The sequence below is a fragment of the Ahaetulla prasina genome, chromosome 2 (assembly GCF_028640845.1).
Source record: "Ahaetulla prasina isolate Xishuangbanna chromosome 2, ASM2864084v1, whole genome shotgun sequence".
In the NCBI taxonomy this organism is placed as follows: domain Eukaryota; kingdom Metazoa; phylum Chordata; class Lepidosauria; order Squamata; family Colubridae; genus Ahaetulla; species Ahaetulla prasina.
In genome coordinates, this window is record NC_080540.1 from 196,317,095 (window position 1) to 196,333,170 (window position 16,076).

Sequence of the window (16,076 nt, forward strand, 5' to 3'; positions counted from 1 at the left end):
ATTCTGACACCTCTGATAATATCGACCATCTACTGTTTTTTCTAAGTCCTAGTTAGACCACTTCTGTCAGTAGGAAATAAAATCAACTTTTAGCTAATCTCCTTAAATATCTCCAAGGGAAAAGCAAACGTTCAGGAGAATGCACACAAAAGGCGGACCTGGAAGCTGAAGCCATCCTCAAGCCATTTCTTGTAAAGCAAACAGGAGAGAACTGGATTGTGGACAAAGAGACAGACTAACCGGTTTGACTTGTTTCTACACAGCTAGCAACAAAACTGGAATACTTTATTTGACAGTGCTGTCGTCTGCACTTTTGTAGTCTCCCATTCAGAGGCATGAACATACAAGTGTGTATGCATACGCACGCATAAGCCCGTAAAGGTATCTAGATGCTTAGAGTTGTGTATAATACAGTATGTGTATCAGATTCTCAGGATTATACTCTGCACATCCAATGAAATAGGTGGTGATACGTGAGAGCTCATGCATTAACAAATGTGTTATGGTGCCACAAGATTTTTTATTACTTTTCAGGTGGCAAAACTAATAAGGCATGTTTTGATCTTTCCTTTTACAAGATCCAGTTCTCAAATAAAATGTCCCAGGAATGAAACACCAAGGGTGCAAGAATAGAAAAAAAATGGGTAATAATAAAAGCAAATGTGTAATCATAAATTCTGTTGAAAAGTCATGCAATGTGGATTTAGGGTAGTAGACTCAAGCACATATAATAAAATAGTAAATCCACCCTTCAAATGGACATTTCCTTATGGGACATCTCCAAATTTCTAGACTACCAAGCAGCTGGTAGTCTAGAAATTAGGCAACCATGACCTGTATGATTGAGAATCTCCATAGATATCTAGAAATTAAACTTTTCCCCCTGGTGGGTTACGGTCTGGTTACTGGCTCTAATCCTCAAACTCAAATGTCCCTTCACTTCAGCTGCTGATTTTCTGTGCCTTAGGACCTCAAAGCAACAGAACGGGCACAGGTCTCAAGAATGAGCAATTTCATTCTCTTAACTAGTTTTCAGGTCAGGAAAAACAGAAGGTAGGTATGGAATAGTGTTTCTTCTGAGCAGAAATGACCAACTAATGAGTCTTGTGCAGCCTCCTGATTCCCCCCTTCCCAAAATGTTAATTAATGATACGGTATAAAAGGTTTAGAATTCCATTAATAAAGAACTGGAAGCTACTTTCAAATTATGAATATGTATTCATTTCATTTCACTAAAATGTCCCTCTGTAAGATTTTGGTGGCAATGCCTAGATCAATTCTGTTTAGCTGGAAGGTGCCTGGCTTTTAATAAGAGCAGGATATGCATCTTTCAGGGAAAGGGATGAGGGGGATGCAGCAATGGGTTTTACTATGGCAGAGATTTTGTGATATTTTACAATATTTTGTCATGAAAAACACAAACTAAAAAAAAGAAGGAAAAAGCCCTACCCTTATATCTAGTGAATACATTAGTATAATACTGTATGATCATGTTACAGTGTTTTCCCGAAAATACACTGTCTTATATTTTTTTGAACCCTGAAATAAGCGCTTGGCCTTATTTTAGGGGAGGTCTTATTATTTTGGGGTGCGTGGAGCAAGATGGGGCGCCTCTTGCCATCTCACCTGATTTCCAGCTCTGTCTCCTTAACCCTAACCATAGGAAATGGCGGGGATCAGCTGCGCATGCGGTTAAATATTTTTGGGGGAGGTCTTAATTTTGGGGGGAGGGCTTCTTTTCGGGAAAACACGGCATAGTAATGTATTCACCAGGTATAAGGGTAGGTTTTTTCCTTCTTTTTTAGCTTTATTTTGGGGTGTGTGTGTGAGAGAGAGATTGTCTTTTTTCCCCCTCATTTTTTTTAATTTTTAAAGTTTTTTAGTTTTTTAATTATTTAAATAAAATAAAGGGTTTATTAACTGCGTAAGTATAATTTTTAAGAAAACATTTCTAATAAAGTGAAGGAAGTGGAGGCGTTAGTAACGAAAAGTGTATTGCAACCTTGCAAAACATATTTCATATTTGGGCATTTTCTTAGTTAGAAACAGATGCCTTCAAGATTAAGCAGAATGATTTAATTAACTTCTCGGTTAGAGATAAATGTTCTCTCGTACAAATTAATTTGAATATTTTCCGCTTTGGAAAATTCATCAGAGCTCTTGAACAATACAGTAGAAACAAACCAAAACTGATACAATGGGAGGAAGCAGACTGAAGTATGTTAGATAAGCACAGGAAAAGGAAAAAGTGTTTAACAGCATATTAAACTGAATTATTTTACTTTGCCAGACATTTTGCAAAACTATATATAGAAACTGAACCATGCAAACATCAGGGAACAGCCCCACAGTAAATTTGAGATGTCTAAAATGCAAAAGAACGCTACTGGGCAAGTAATAACACATGACCTACATTAGCTCACTGGTAAAGGGCAATGGAAGAGTGTGACAACAAACAGCAACAACAACAAACAGCAACAACAAACATTACAGAATGGCAATTCTTCTATCAGAGCCAACTAAAATTTCTGAAAATGTTTCCAGAAATCTTAATTGAGCAGAGTTAAACAAAATAAGATAATAGAAATTCTGTTCTCTAGTGTGAACATTGCTTTTCTAACACGGTTGTGTTGATGTGCTCAGTGTTTTTCTTCAGAATCTGGTAGTGAATTAATGTTGAAGAGTACGTGTTAAAGAACACTGTCTCACTCAATTGAGGAACTGGTTGTCTATTACACCAATCACTAAAGGAAGCCTTCTGAGATTTTGGTATCTTAAGCAATTGTTCTGCTTGAGATACCAAATACTAATTGGGCAGCTCTAGTACTGTACGAGAGAAGAGAGAAATAGCTCAATCACCTTTAGCCTTCATTTTTCAGTCTCAAGATATCCCTTACCTTTTAGAGAGCCCACAACTCCTTCTTTTTCATGTGGAAAATGCTTAGGTCCTTTGATATCTTTCTTTAATTTTCATTTATTTATTATTATTTCAGTTTTGAGGCCCTCCAATTCCACAGCAATTCTGGGCAGTTTACAAATAAAAAAAAATTAAAAAGAAAACCAAACATGTCAGGAAAAAAAATGTGCCACAAGATAGCAAACAGATCAAAGTAACAAACAAAAACCTAAAGGGGTTCAATCACCATCCTAATCAGGTGGGTTTCAGCAGATTCTGACCAGTTCTGGAGAACCGGTAGCAGAAATTTTTAGTTTGGAGAACAGTAGTAAAAGTTCTGACTGGCCCCGCCCCCATCTATTCTCTGCCTCCCAAGTCCCAGCTTGGGAGGAAATGGGGATTTTGCAGTAACCTTCCCCTGGATTGGGGAGGGAATGGAGATTTTACAGTATTCTTCCCATGCCATGCCCATCAAGCCACACCTACCAAGCCATGCCACACCCAGCAAGCCACACCCACAGAACCGGTAGTAAAAAAAATTGAAACCCACCACTGATCCTAACCTAAGACCTGGGAGAACAGCCGGATCTAAACAGACTGCAAAAAACTCACAGGAGTGGGATATCATCAAAAAAGGCAGGAGCCATCATCAAGATGGCCTCTGGTGGCTCAACAGACTAATGCAGTCTATTATTAACAGCAGCTGCTTGCAATTACTGCAGGTTCAAGTCCCACCAGGCCCAAGGTTGACTCAGCCTTCCATCCTTTATAAGGTAGGTAAATGAGGACCCAGATTGTTGGGGGCAATAAGTTGGCTTTGTATATAATATACAAATGGATGAAGACATAGTGTAAGACATAGTGTAAGCCGCCCTGAGTCTTCGGAGAAGGGCGGGATATAAAAGCAAGTAAAATAAAAAAAAAGAAGGCATGCTTCCTAGATCCTTCAAGATAACACTGCATAACTGATGGACTTCATTGGACAAGCAGAAATAGATGGAGGCAGTCCATCAAGCAACCAGCCCCTCTGCCATGTAGTGCTTTATAAGTTATAACCAGCATTGAATTGCACTGGAAACCACTTGGCAATGGGTGGAATTCATGAAGCAGCAGGAATAGATGTGGCTACCACAACATGCCCATGACTGCCTGCACTGGTGCATTGTGGGCCAGCTGAGCTTCCTAGAAGTCTTCAAGGGCAACCCTTCTAGTGCTATTATAATACTCTAATGAAGAAGTGATCATGGCCAAGTTGACCATGAGGGACTCTTATTTTTAAAGGGTCAAACCAAAGTTTGGTTTGAAACAAAAATTGTTACACACCTTAATATTTTTTCCGCATTGGAACAAATCCAAGCATCACTATTTATTTCCCTAACTTGAATTCAGTATATTACCTCCTAGATATCTTGGATAGTTAAGTATATTAATTACAAAGCTAACTAATGGTAATACCAAATTAGCCAATTCAGGAGTTCTCATACTATTTCACCTACAAATAAGGCCAACACAGATCATTAAGTTCACAAACACTCCCAGAATGATGAAGATAAACGAGTCAAAATTTTCACAGCTGACCCCAAAATCCTGGCCACTTTATCATCAAAATATTTAATTTTGTCTGAGAGGAGATAGAACATATCATAACCAAATGTTCTTCTGGAAAACAAAATGCAGTGTAAGCGTGAGAACATTTTCTATGTAAATCCCAGTAGAAGGAACAAACAAGAGAGCAACACATAACCTATTGTTTCCATATCCTTGTACAAGGACATATACTGCTATTAAAAAGCAATTTTTCAACAATCCCAAGCAGAACTGCTGACAACACATTAAAATGGGCAAATGCCTTCCTACACTCAAGAATGCATAAGTTTGGGATATACCTAAATTTCGCAGCCTATTCCTGAAATAATATAATTCTAGAAAGAAAGGTGAAAATAGGTCATTGACTGTTGAATAAGAATCTAATCTGCATCTTAAATGCATTTAATAATATATCATTTAGTTTCTCCATGTCTACAGGATACGGGCACTGCCCTAAGAGACCTGTAGCATTGTAGTTGAAAAATTGAAACGTTTTAATCTTATTTCATGTCAAACTTCCTTGATAAACCAAGACATTTTATTCATTTACGCAACACTATTTTCTGCTGTAGCTCTCTCCTGTCAGTTTCTTTACAATTCCCATTATTATCCAGTCAACATATTTGTGGTGGTTGCTGCTTTGGGATTATAAAGTCCTAATGACTAGAAGTATCTACTTCTACTACTCTAGCATACCTCACCCAAATCTGTGCATCTACATCCAGAGCAGAGGCATTATTTGCTTTGCCATTGATGGCTTGAGTTCAATGACCGGTGGCAGCCTTCTCAGTGGTAGCTCACCAATTATGGAATTCTTTCCCAAGGGAAGTTAGCCTAGCCCACGGGCAGTCAACCTTTTTATACCTACCGCCCACTTTTGTATCTCTGTTAGTAGTAAAATTTTCTAACCGCTCACCAGTTCCACAATAATGGTGATTTATAAAGTAGGTTTGGGGAAGGTGCCGGCTACCAGCTCTGCTTGTCTGTTATAGCTGGGTGGTGTGGGGGGGAGATGCGTGAGCTATTCTGGGACGAGGCTCTTTTGTTTGCGGTCATACTATAGCGCCATTTAGTTTCACTTACGTAACGTGAACTAAACTTATGTGCGGGCGATACAAATAGTATATTTTCAGAAATTTAAATTATCACTGGGAATTTTATGAAAACCTAATGAAAATGTTTTTAAATAATGCTATGAATTTTTTTTAAAGTCAATTAAATTAAAAAAAAGGAAAGTGCTTCAGTATCAGACAAAACCCCTACTGCCCACTAGTGGGCGGTAGGGACCAGGTTGACTACCACTGGCCTAGCCTCTCCCCATGTTGTCCTTTTTCAAAAAGCAACTGAAGATGTGCCAGAGATTTATAAGGGAGCAATTAATCAGAATTGGATATTTTACATTGCCTGTTGTTTTCCTTTTAGTATATTAAAATGATTTTTACTTTTAAAAATATATTGTTTTTAAGTACTATTTTATTGGGTCGGAACTTTTTGTTGTTGAACTGTTGCTAAATGCGTTGTTTACAATGGCCTGAAACCGAATAATCCAGAGGCACATCAGATATACCGGTAAATTTCCATCTGGATCTAAAGGAAATCCAATCGGTGCATATAAACAGTACAAAACTGGTAAAGAGATATGATGTAAGCATTTTTCCCATTAGCTCAATGTTTGTAGTATGTTTCAACGGTCGATGCCAATTTTAAAATCTTTACATCCAGTGGTTCCACCGAGCGATTTAAATATATGTTTAACAGTTCTACTGCTGAAATTACTTAGCTTTGGGACTTACTTGGCTTTGGCTGAATTCTGTTCGTAGATAAGGATGTTGTAACAAATTGAAGAGATAAAGCAAGGCTGTTCTTTCTTGAACAAACTTTTTTTTTCAAAACTATGTTCCCCCAATATACCCAACTAGCTGATCCCATTTGCAATCTATTAGCCTTGTTCTACTGATCTGCCATATCAGAATTCTTTGAAATTTCTCAACTTGTTCTTCTTTGGTGTTTCAATCCAGTAATACCATATCTTTCATTCAAGAATGTAATGTCACGTAATTCTGAAGGTGATTATAAAAAAACAGGAAGACAAATCCTGCTGAATCAGTCCAAAGATTGATCTACTTCCCAGATTGGCTAATCAAATTGCTTCTAAAAAGTCCACAAGGAAAAATTCAGTGGAAAAAAAAATCCATATAAACGGTTGGGGTATTCAATGGCCTCTCAAAACATACTTACCACTGTTTAATTTGATTAAGGTTACTAATCTTTCTTTAATCCAGCAATATTTAGATCAAAGCTTGGTTGGATAATGTCGGTCAGTGTGCCATGCAGCATATTAATTAACTAATTCAAAAATTTATCAGTAAGTAGGTCTTCTGCATTAGAGAAATCTCCGTATTATGTCCATTTGTGATTGCTTGGCAATATGTACTGGTAACTAAAATGTTCAAAAATTATTTCTTGTGAGCCACAGCAGCATTATCCAAAATACATGCATACCCAGGAAGAGATCTTAATGCAGCCCCTAATGGTCCTTCTGTGTTGTTCACTGATTAACTCCAACCGCAACAATCAGCTAAAATTTATATTTGTTCCCACAATCCATTTTTGAATGGGCAGAGGAGCTATGGGATGACATTACAAAGTACCTTTATTTAACAGACATAACACATTAAATTGAAATACAAATGATTACAGTGGATTGAAACCTTTTTTAAAAGTAAAAATATACAAACTGTATTCAAAAGAGCATAAAGTTTTATACCAAAAGCTGATATTTAAAGTGTTCAGAAGATGAATGGCTAGTTGTGCAGTGGAAAAAAGTTGACCTAGCACAAAATGTGTCCATACAACGTATGACATAGTTTTAGTAGATTCACCCAAAAGCCTGGGTTCACCTGAGTCAGAAACAATGTGGACTGACTGGTCCATAAAATGATCAAGCCTATTTTTACTTATCACAAGGTGTGAACTAGTCATAGTCTTTCAAATAAACATCCCAATTCCATGAACAAAACATGTAGGAAAGATTTTATACATGTAGGAACACATGATTTAAAGTGTTAAAGTAGAAAAGAATATTAAGATTGCAGGCTGCAGCAGAAAGTGTAATTTCAAATCATTATTCACTTTTGCTCTGGACGGATTACAAGAAAGCGGAATATTTACAAAATGGGCTTTCAGGAGAAAACCAATCTGCATACAGTGCCAAACTATACACTGTACACAGCCACTGTGAGGTATAATAGATTAAAGATGGGCTTAAATCCTTGTTTAGACCTGAAGTCACTAGTTGACTTGAATCAGTCATCCATTCCCTCAGAACATTCTAGGCAACAATTTGTGCAGAATTCCCACGAAAGTGGCAAAATATAACAAACCAATTTGAAGTCAGAAATCTGTAACAGTTGTGCAATAAATATTAAAATGTGCCATGCTAAAGTAATGGTTCAGAACATTAAAAACATAAATTGTATTTATTAAAACAAACCTTTCAAAAAATAAGTTGAAATGTCAAAACAAAGGTTGGCATAATAATCTACAGGGAAGCGATTTGTTTCTCTTTGATTATATGAATGAAATACTGGCATGTAATCCATGCCAAGGCTTAAATTTACAGAAATAATTTGCTTCTATGTTTTTTTTAACAATGCTGGGGAAGGGTATTAAAATAAGTTACACCACGCTATTATATATGCAATGAAAGGAAAAAGTACAAAAATCCTTGTTAAATACATCTCCATTATTTCAATAGAAATGTAATAATATGCTTAAATTGCTATCAGAATTTAATGAGGCTAAAAGGTAACTAATATTGGCTCAATAGGTCTCTCAACAATCTTAGAACATCAATACAAACATCAAAAAAATGTATTACTACTGGAATTTTCCATCAACTGGGTAAGGAAGATCAAACTTAAAAAAACAAATCCCCTTTGTGAAGAATTTACCAAACCCAAATTAACTAACACATACCAGGAAACAATTTGGTCACTGTGAAATCAAACAGATCTTTCTGGTACACTAAACAGTAAAAGAAAAGATCAGCAAAGATAAATTCCCCATAGTATTCAACTATGTTAAACATCTTATTAGTGTTGTTATATCTGCAGATCAAATGTTACACTTTGGTTTGACTTTACTTCAGAGAAAACCATTTTAATAAGTGCATAAATTTCTTGGATAACTAAAATGAAACTTAGCGTGACTAATTTAGAGTGCTAAATTAAGAAAGACTTTCAGTGGGTGCTCTGTGACCTGTATATTTCTGCAAGGGGTTAAATTGGGGATAAAGTACCGTTTAAAAACTCTCTGAAATGGCTTTTGAATACCAAGAATATGGGCCTGAAGACAGGGTAACTCACTTCCTAATATTTATCGAAACCTGGGCATCTGTGGGATTGGAGCGCCCTCTATTGGAGTTGAGGAAGGGACTGCTAGCAGATGCCCGCTGTGCAGCCTCTCATTTACACGGAGTTCACATCCATCCTGAAGCATTCGAATGGCTATTCTTGCAATGTTCTTGGAATCATCCAGCCCACTGTGAGGCCGTCCATCATAGTCCATCCCAAGTTTTTCCAACATGGTTGACAGCTTTGTTTGGCATCTAGGAACCTGGAAAATGAATTGAATTATTCTGAGTAGATGCAGACCAAAGAGAAATGCAGTATCGATCTGTCTACTAGCTGTTCTAAAGTCTACCCAATGGGGTCTTGCATATTCCAGCTATGCTCTGAAGTCCAGTATATTTCCTACATGAAGGAGTGTAATTTTAAAGTAAACTGATTTAATTTAAATAAATAAAAGGACAATATTTGGCATACCAAACCATTTCCCATTTTTGTTTCTGAGAATGTCTCTGTGCCAACCCAGGTATTTAGGCTTTCTTAGTAAACAAAAATGATGGGTAGTTATAGTCCAGGGCTTTATTTGAAAGTATGTCCACTTGCACCAAAGAAGACAAAAAAAGGTAAAGCTGGACAATTAAGAGCATATCCTGGAAGGAAATACTGGGAAAGATGGTGGAGAGCAAGAGAACCAGTTTTCCTTCAGCAAAGAGATCTTTTACAACAGGCCACGTCCTTAAAGGTGCCCATGTTATAAGAGCACACAGGACTCGTTCTCAGATGTCAAATAATGCCCATTGCCCCAAAGAACGTTCATAGATCTGTTGTTCCAGTTGCTGCAGTTCTAGTAAAATCAAGAATGGGCAACAAAAGGCAACATCCAGATTCTGAGTTTCATAAGTGCAGTATGTAGCAGAGGTAAGCAGGGTTTTTGTGCTCCTAGATAAACTCTACATGGTCTTCTTCAATATAGATAGTCCTCACTTAACCGAAGTTACAACAATACTGAAGAAGGAGACTTATGACCAGTGCAGTGTCCCCACAGTCATGTGATCACAATTCAAGCAGTCCGTAACCAGTGCCCATTACGATGGTCACAGCGCCTTACAGTCAAGCAATTTCCATTTGGGATCTTAAGGACTGATTCACTTAATAATTGTAGTGGAATTGACATCAAAAGTTCCACACAATCACATGACATTTCATTTAATAACTATTTATTGATGGAGTTGCTGTCCCAATTGTGATCAGTAAGTGAGAATTGTCTGTATTTTGAAGTTACATGGAGTGAACTATGGACATCACCAGAATGGGAGGGATGCTTAAGGCACCCATTTCCCTGCTTAAAATGGCTCCAAAACTATAAAAAAGAAGGCATCCCTTTTCCAACCCATTTAGGGTTTGCAGAAGGGCTAATGAATGGTGGTATAAACTCTCTCTATATATATCCTACCTATCACACATATCTCAGTAGGGGCAATCTTTAGTCCAAACTTTATATAGTTCTCCTAGCTCAGTGATGATAAACCTGTTTAACATGCGTGTCAAATCTGACACATCACAAAGTTTTGGGTAACACACCAGCATTTATGCCAGAATTTACCAACACCCAAAAACTACTTTCCAAAACACCATTTTTGGAAGCTGAGGAATGGGAATGATGCAAAGTGGCCTTTTTCAGTGACAGCATAGGTTAGGGCTGAAGCTGAGGTCAGACCTCAACTTCAGGCCCAGCCTTAGCACTGCTGCCAAATGCCAATGCTCAGGATGTGGGGTGGGTGGGTGAATAGAGAATTGTTTCTCCCCCCCCCCCCAATGTGTATGTATTATACGCCAGCAGAATGAACTTACATATTTTCTGAGTTTTTGACGTGCCATTTCTGTCCTAGCATTTGGATAAATTCATTAAGTTGCCAATTATTATAGCCCCATTTCTGAATTTCTACTTTTCTCAACTAGAATCTGAATGTTTCAGGAAACAAGCAGACAACAAACCTTATAGAAGTTTCCATAGGATTTGCGGATATTAATCCACTTCTTAGCAAAAGAAGGATACTTCAGACGACTAATACGACACTGGATATTTAAAAATTTACTCATATCCCAGGACCTTTAACAAACAAAGAAACAAGCAAACAAACAAATAAATTGCAATATTTTAAGGATGTCAATTTAGCTTTTCATCCAAATTATTTGGATATTTTTTTGAGTATTTCCCCAATTTTTCTGAGACAATTTGTAAATCTTTTTTTGAGAGTCCCTGAATCTTAAACAGACCACCAGGGTTATTTCTGGCAACGCTAATGAAAAATATAATCAATAAAATGTCAGAAAACAAATCAACAGCATGGAATAAGACAATATTTCCACAAGAAAATTTAGGCAAATAAAATTCTTAGTGCATATTCATGGCCCAAATATGCACTAAGAATTTTATTTGCCTAAATTTTCTTGGGTTTTGTTTTCTGACATTTTATTGATCATATTTTTCATTAGTTTTGTAATTCATTAACTTGTACAATTGTACTATGATTTGTAGTTTATTATTGTCTTACGTTACTCACGATACTTAGTAAAATGTAAAATATATGGCTCAAATATTAAATAATCAACAGATATATGAATGTACTCCCTTGTAAGATTCTGCAAATGTCATTCTTCCGCTATCTTTGTCAAAGAGAAAATTAGCATATTGAAAATCCCCTGCTCGTGTATAGGCACTGAATAAAACAGCTGACTTCATTGGTCATGTATGAATGTTAATGAGTTACCTATGCAGATTACTTTTCTTGAATTCAACAAGTTATAATATACTACACTTTGGATTTTAATCGAAGTAAATTTGCTATAACCTTTTCAAACCAGAAAATATTTCTTCTAATTATGTGCAGCAAGCAGGGTAAAGATCCAAGATATTCTGATATTCCAATCACAGCATTCTATTTAGTTTATTACTGCAAATACAACCAAACTGAACAACTCCAGAAATACAATCCTCTCAAAGCTAAAGATTGATTTTAGAACACTGACATAATTTAATGATTGCAATTAAAAAATAAGTATGTTTCATCAACTAAACATACGTGTACCTCTCCCCAACACATACCCATCTGTTAATATGGAATAGCTGTACTTGCTTCCTAGTTCTTTCTGTTTCATCCAGTCTACAACACGTTGCAGCACTTTTGGGAATTCATCAGCTTTCTCTACCAGTTCCTAGAAATATTATGAATGAAAATACAATTACTGTATATTAAAAAACTCAAGTATTAATTATATAATGTGAGAATAATATAAACAGGGCTTCTGTCAAGTCATATCATTAAAAATATACTACACCCTTTTTTGTTTTCTACAGTAACTATTAATGCAATAAAATATCCTATATTCATTCTTATTATATTCAGTGAGAAAACGTCTTTATAACTACTGAAGTATCTGCCTCATATATCTAATATTCTTTAATGGCTGGCAGCAGGGAGGGGGCAGGAGGGAAGGGAGGGATGTCCTGGATCCAACTCTTGCAAGTTGTATTTTCAAAAATCCTGCGCCTGTCAAGCATCCTATCTTTCTGGTTGTTCTTTTATTTCCCTCTTCTTCCATCCCTTCTCAGCTTGGAAAACTGGAAGAAAGATGGAATTTATGTAGAAAACCCTTTTTTTTTGTTGTTCCTCAGAGCTTAACTGTAATGTATAAGAACTAGCAGTAGCAAGTTAACATCAACATTAAGTGTCTGTATCTCAAAGGGCCTCTGGTGGCTCAGACTGCTAAGACAGTAACAGCAGCTGCCTGCAATTACTGCAGGTTCTAGTCCCACCAGGCCCAAGGTTGACTCAGCCTTCCATCCTTTATAAGGTAGGTAAAATGAGGACCCAGATTGTTGGGGGCAATAAGTTGACTTTGTATATAATATACAAATGGATGAAGACTATTGCTTAACATAGTGTAAGCTGCCCTGAGTCTTCAGAGAAGGGCGGGATATAAATGCAAATTAAAAAAAAGCATCTAAAATGTCAACTGCTCCATATCAGATTCAATACCTAACAAACCATTACAAACCAACATTTATAAATGTACAATTTTCTGGTGCTGTATAAAACTCAGTTTGTAACTTATACTGAGCTACTAAGAATGTAACTAGTTTGAGGACCCCAAGCAGTCTTTGCATTATTCCTGCAGCTGGCACTAAGGAGGCAATAAAGCGAATTTCATCAATGTAGAACTCTCATAAGAATTACAGGTAATCCTCGGCTTATGACCACAGTTGAGCCCAAAATTTCTGTTGCTGTGACAGTTGCTAAGTGAGTTTGCCTCATTTTATAACCTTTTTGTCACAGTTAAGTGAATCACTGCAGTTATTAAGCTTAGATCGGAGCACACCTCATTTACATGCTGTGCTTGCAGTCAGGTATTAGGAGTACATCTAATGCTTAAATCTTTACCTTTTAAAAAGGTTTTGCTTAATGAGTGTAATGTGTGACAGAATATTTACCTGAGAGATTCCCGTCAAATTAATGCAGAAATCTGAGAGTTGAGGATTAATCTCTGGTTTCACATATTGCTGGAAAGTGTCTTCCTGCAAAATTGAAGTTAAACATTGGGCATTTCATGATGATACAAAACAAAGAAGACCTGCTCCTTACATAGCTCATTAATCCAAAGGAATAACAATTAGTCAAACATAACAATATAATAACAACAACAACTCAGTTGACCGAGTTTCATGTTTAATGAATAATAGAATAGAATAACAACTCAATTAATAATTTCATGTTTTAATAATAATAATAATAATAATAATAATAATAATAATAATAATAATAATAATACCATGTCCAAGAATTTTATAAGATACATCAACAAATTGCAGCTTCCTGCAATAACACCAGCAGAACTGCAAAAAACTGTGCTACTTGGAACATCATATATCTTAAGAAGGTACTTGGTTGATACCTAGGATGCTGGCAGCAACCCATATCAACCGTCAGCACCTGTCAATGGTATTTGTGATGCCCTTTTGAATGTTCAGTTGACTTTCATGTTTAATGAATAAAGATAAATAATAATAATAATAGCTATTGTTGTTACTGTTGTTGTTACAATACCTAGGATGCTGGCAGCAACCCATATCAACCATCAACGCCAGTCAATGATATTTGTGATACATTTTTGAATGTTCAGTTGACTGAGTTCCATGTTTAATGAATAAAAGAGATGATGATGATTAGTTGAACCTTAGCAAAAAGTACTGCAGTATCATACTTGTGCTTTAGATAGGATATTCTGCTGTTCCTGCTGCCATGGTTAGAGGCTTTCTTACAACTCCCACTTCAGCTTCAGGTTCACAAAGAGTACCAAGAGTACTCTTGGTAGAGTAGCCATAAAGGATGATATAGTCATTACCCGTTTGTCAAAGTATATTAGAGGCACTGTATCTGGACAGCTATGAGAAGATACAGAAAATACAAAAAATACAACAAACCCCATCTAATGTCATAGGAATACACCTGATTCCACGTCATACCCACAATGGATGATTCCTTGCCAGCATAGCCAGTGAACCACCTATTGAGGCCTTTTTTAAAATTACCACATTGTGTGAATACAGGATGCAGACTAGGTTCTTTCCAGATAAAACAAATCGAAGAACATAGCCATAAGCCACTCCACACCTTTCCTATTTTTTCAATTAATTCTGCTAGGAATGTAGCCCATATTGAAATGGCATGATTAATTCTGAACAAACAAATGATGGGTAATTTGCTAGCCACACTCCATAGCAGAAAACTAATGAGCATGCACATTTATGCTAAATTTTATGGCTTAGCATGATATGCAACTGGATCAGTGTTAATTACATTAGATTCAACATTTTAAAAATGAATTGAAGGCTCAGGATGGCATCATCTAGCAGAGAAGGGCATTTGGACTATTCTTTGTTGTCTTTCATCCAAAACCATTTTCCTTTTCCCAAACTGTCTACTTGGGGAATCTAGCCATGTATTTACTTCTGTTATGCTTGTTCCACTTAGCAAGAGAAAAGGGAAGGTGGTTGGGGTTTTTTTGTACAAAATGTCTGTACATTAAGCAGCAAACATATATCAGTAATTATTTTCTTATGGATATAATTTAAGATCTAAAAAAGATTATGCCAGAGTCATAAGCTGCCTAATTTGTTGATCAGACTGCTCATAGGACAACATAATACCTTTGATTCACTATCTGTTTTCAAAATGCAAAACTCAATTTCTCATAAATTTATTAAATTATCCAGTAATCAAGAAGGAATGAATACTTACTATTTGTAATGTCTGAGTATTTAGTAAAACAATAGGAAATTCGATTATTTCATGTGTAAACTCAGGCTGATTTTTTTCTTCACAAGTTGCTTCAAAGTCAATAACACAGATATAATTGTAGTACTCTTCTGCATTTGGAGGTTGCTTATGCATTAATTTTTCTTTCTTGTAGTAATTTTTCAGCCTCTTCTTTAATACGTCTTTTACTCCTCTGTTAAAAAAAATAGTGCTTACTTCTAGAATATTTTAGTATCCTGTTGAGTTAGAACAGAAATGTAGCATCTCCTAATCCATTTGGACATTATCTCTCCATGAAAATGCCAGTCTTGTTTTTAATAACTTCCTCCAACAGAAATGACAAGAATTACCTACTCTGATCTGTTTGCACCAAACTAGCCTCAAAAGGAAGTTGCTCCTACTGTGTAATTCTCTACTGAGAGATAAAACATAAACAGAAACATTCATCAGGATTATAAAATTCCCTATGCTTTTAAGAAATTTAAGAGATTATTTTTAGACAAAATGCATTCCAGTTTTACTTAAGTTGTCTGCAATGACATGAACAGTTATTTCTGCACAAACAAATAATCCTTTCATTTACATTTCAGATGAGCTAAATGGTCTCTAGGGCAGAGAACAGAAGGAACACTTTCATGTACACTATTTACAAAAAACATCATATATAAAAAAATGTGATGTTATTACAGAACTGATATAGGAAGCTATTTTCTTAAAAGTCAGACCACAGCTCTATCTAACCCCAGTAATGTCAATTATAGTTGAGAGGGAATTCTAGGGTGGCCAATCAAGAGTTTCTTTCAACTCTACCTGAAAATGCCAAGAATCACACCTGGGTTAATTTGTGTGTGAAGCCAACATTCTATCACTAAACTACCACCAACTGCAAAGTACTTTTTAAAATCTTCTCCTTGTTCCAACTTTAAT

The 16,076-nt window shown here is 36.2% G+C and overlaps 1 protein-coding gene across 7 annotated transcripts in view; it reads right to left on the reverse strand.

The window, feature by feature from the left end:
• ERI1 (exoribonuclease 1) overlaps positions 1 to 16,076 on the reverse strand; it is a 65,872-nt gene that overhangs the window by 43,017 nt on the left and 6,779 nt on the right. For 5 of the 7 annotated variants that reach the window (XM_058167640.1, XM_058167642.1, XM_058167637.1 and 2 more), the window contains 5 exons: positions 15,132 to 15,342; positions 13,325 to 13,408; positions 11,939 to 12,048; positions 10,828 to 10,942; positions 7,119 to 9,100 (listed from right to left, as the gene is read on the reverse strand). In XM_058167640.1, coding sequence (XP_058023623.1) covers positions 8,861 to 9,100; positions 10,828 to 10,942; positions 11,939 to 12,048; positions 13,325 to 13,408; positions 15,132 to 15,342 — 760 coding nt within the window. In that variant the 3' untranslated portion in view covers positions 7,119 to 8,860. Of the gene's footprint in view, positions 1 to 2,897; positions 3,023 to 7,118; positions 9,101 to 10,827; positions 10,943 to 11,938; positions 12,049 to 13,324; positions 13,409 to 15,131; positions 15,343 to 16,076 lie in introns of those variants that run through there. The other 2 variants (XR_009153291.1, XR_009153292.1) reach the window with 2 other exon arrangements.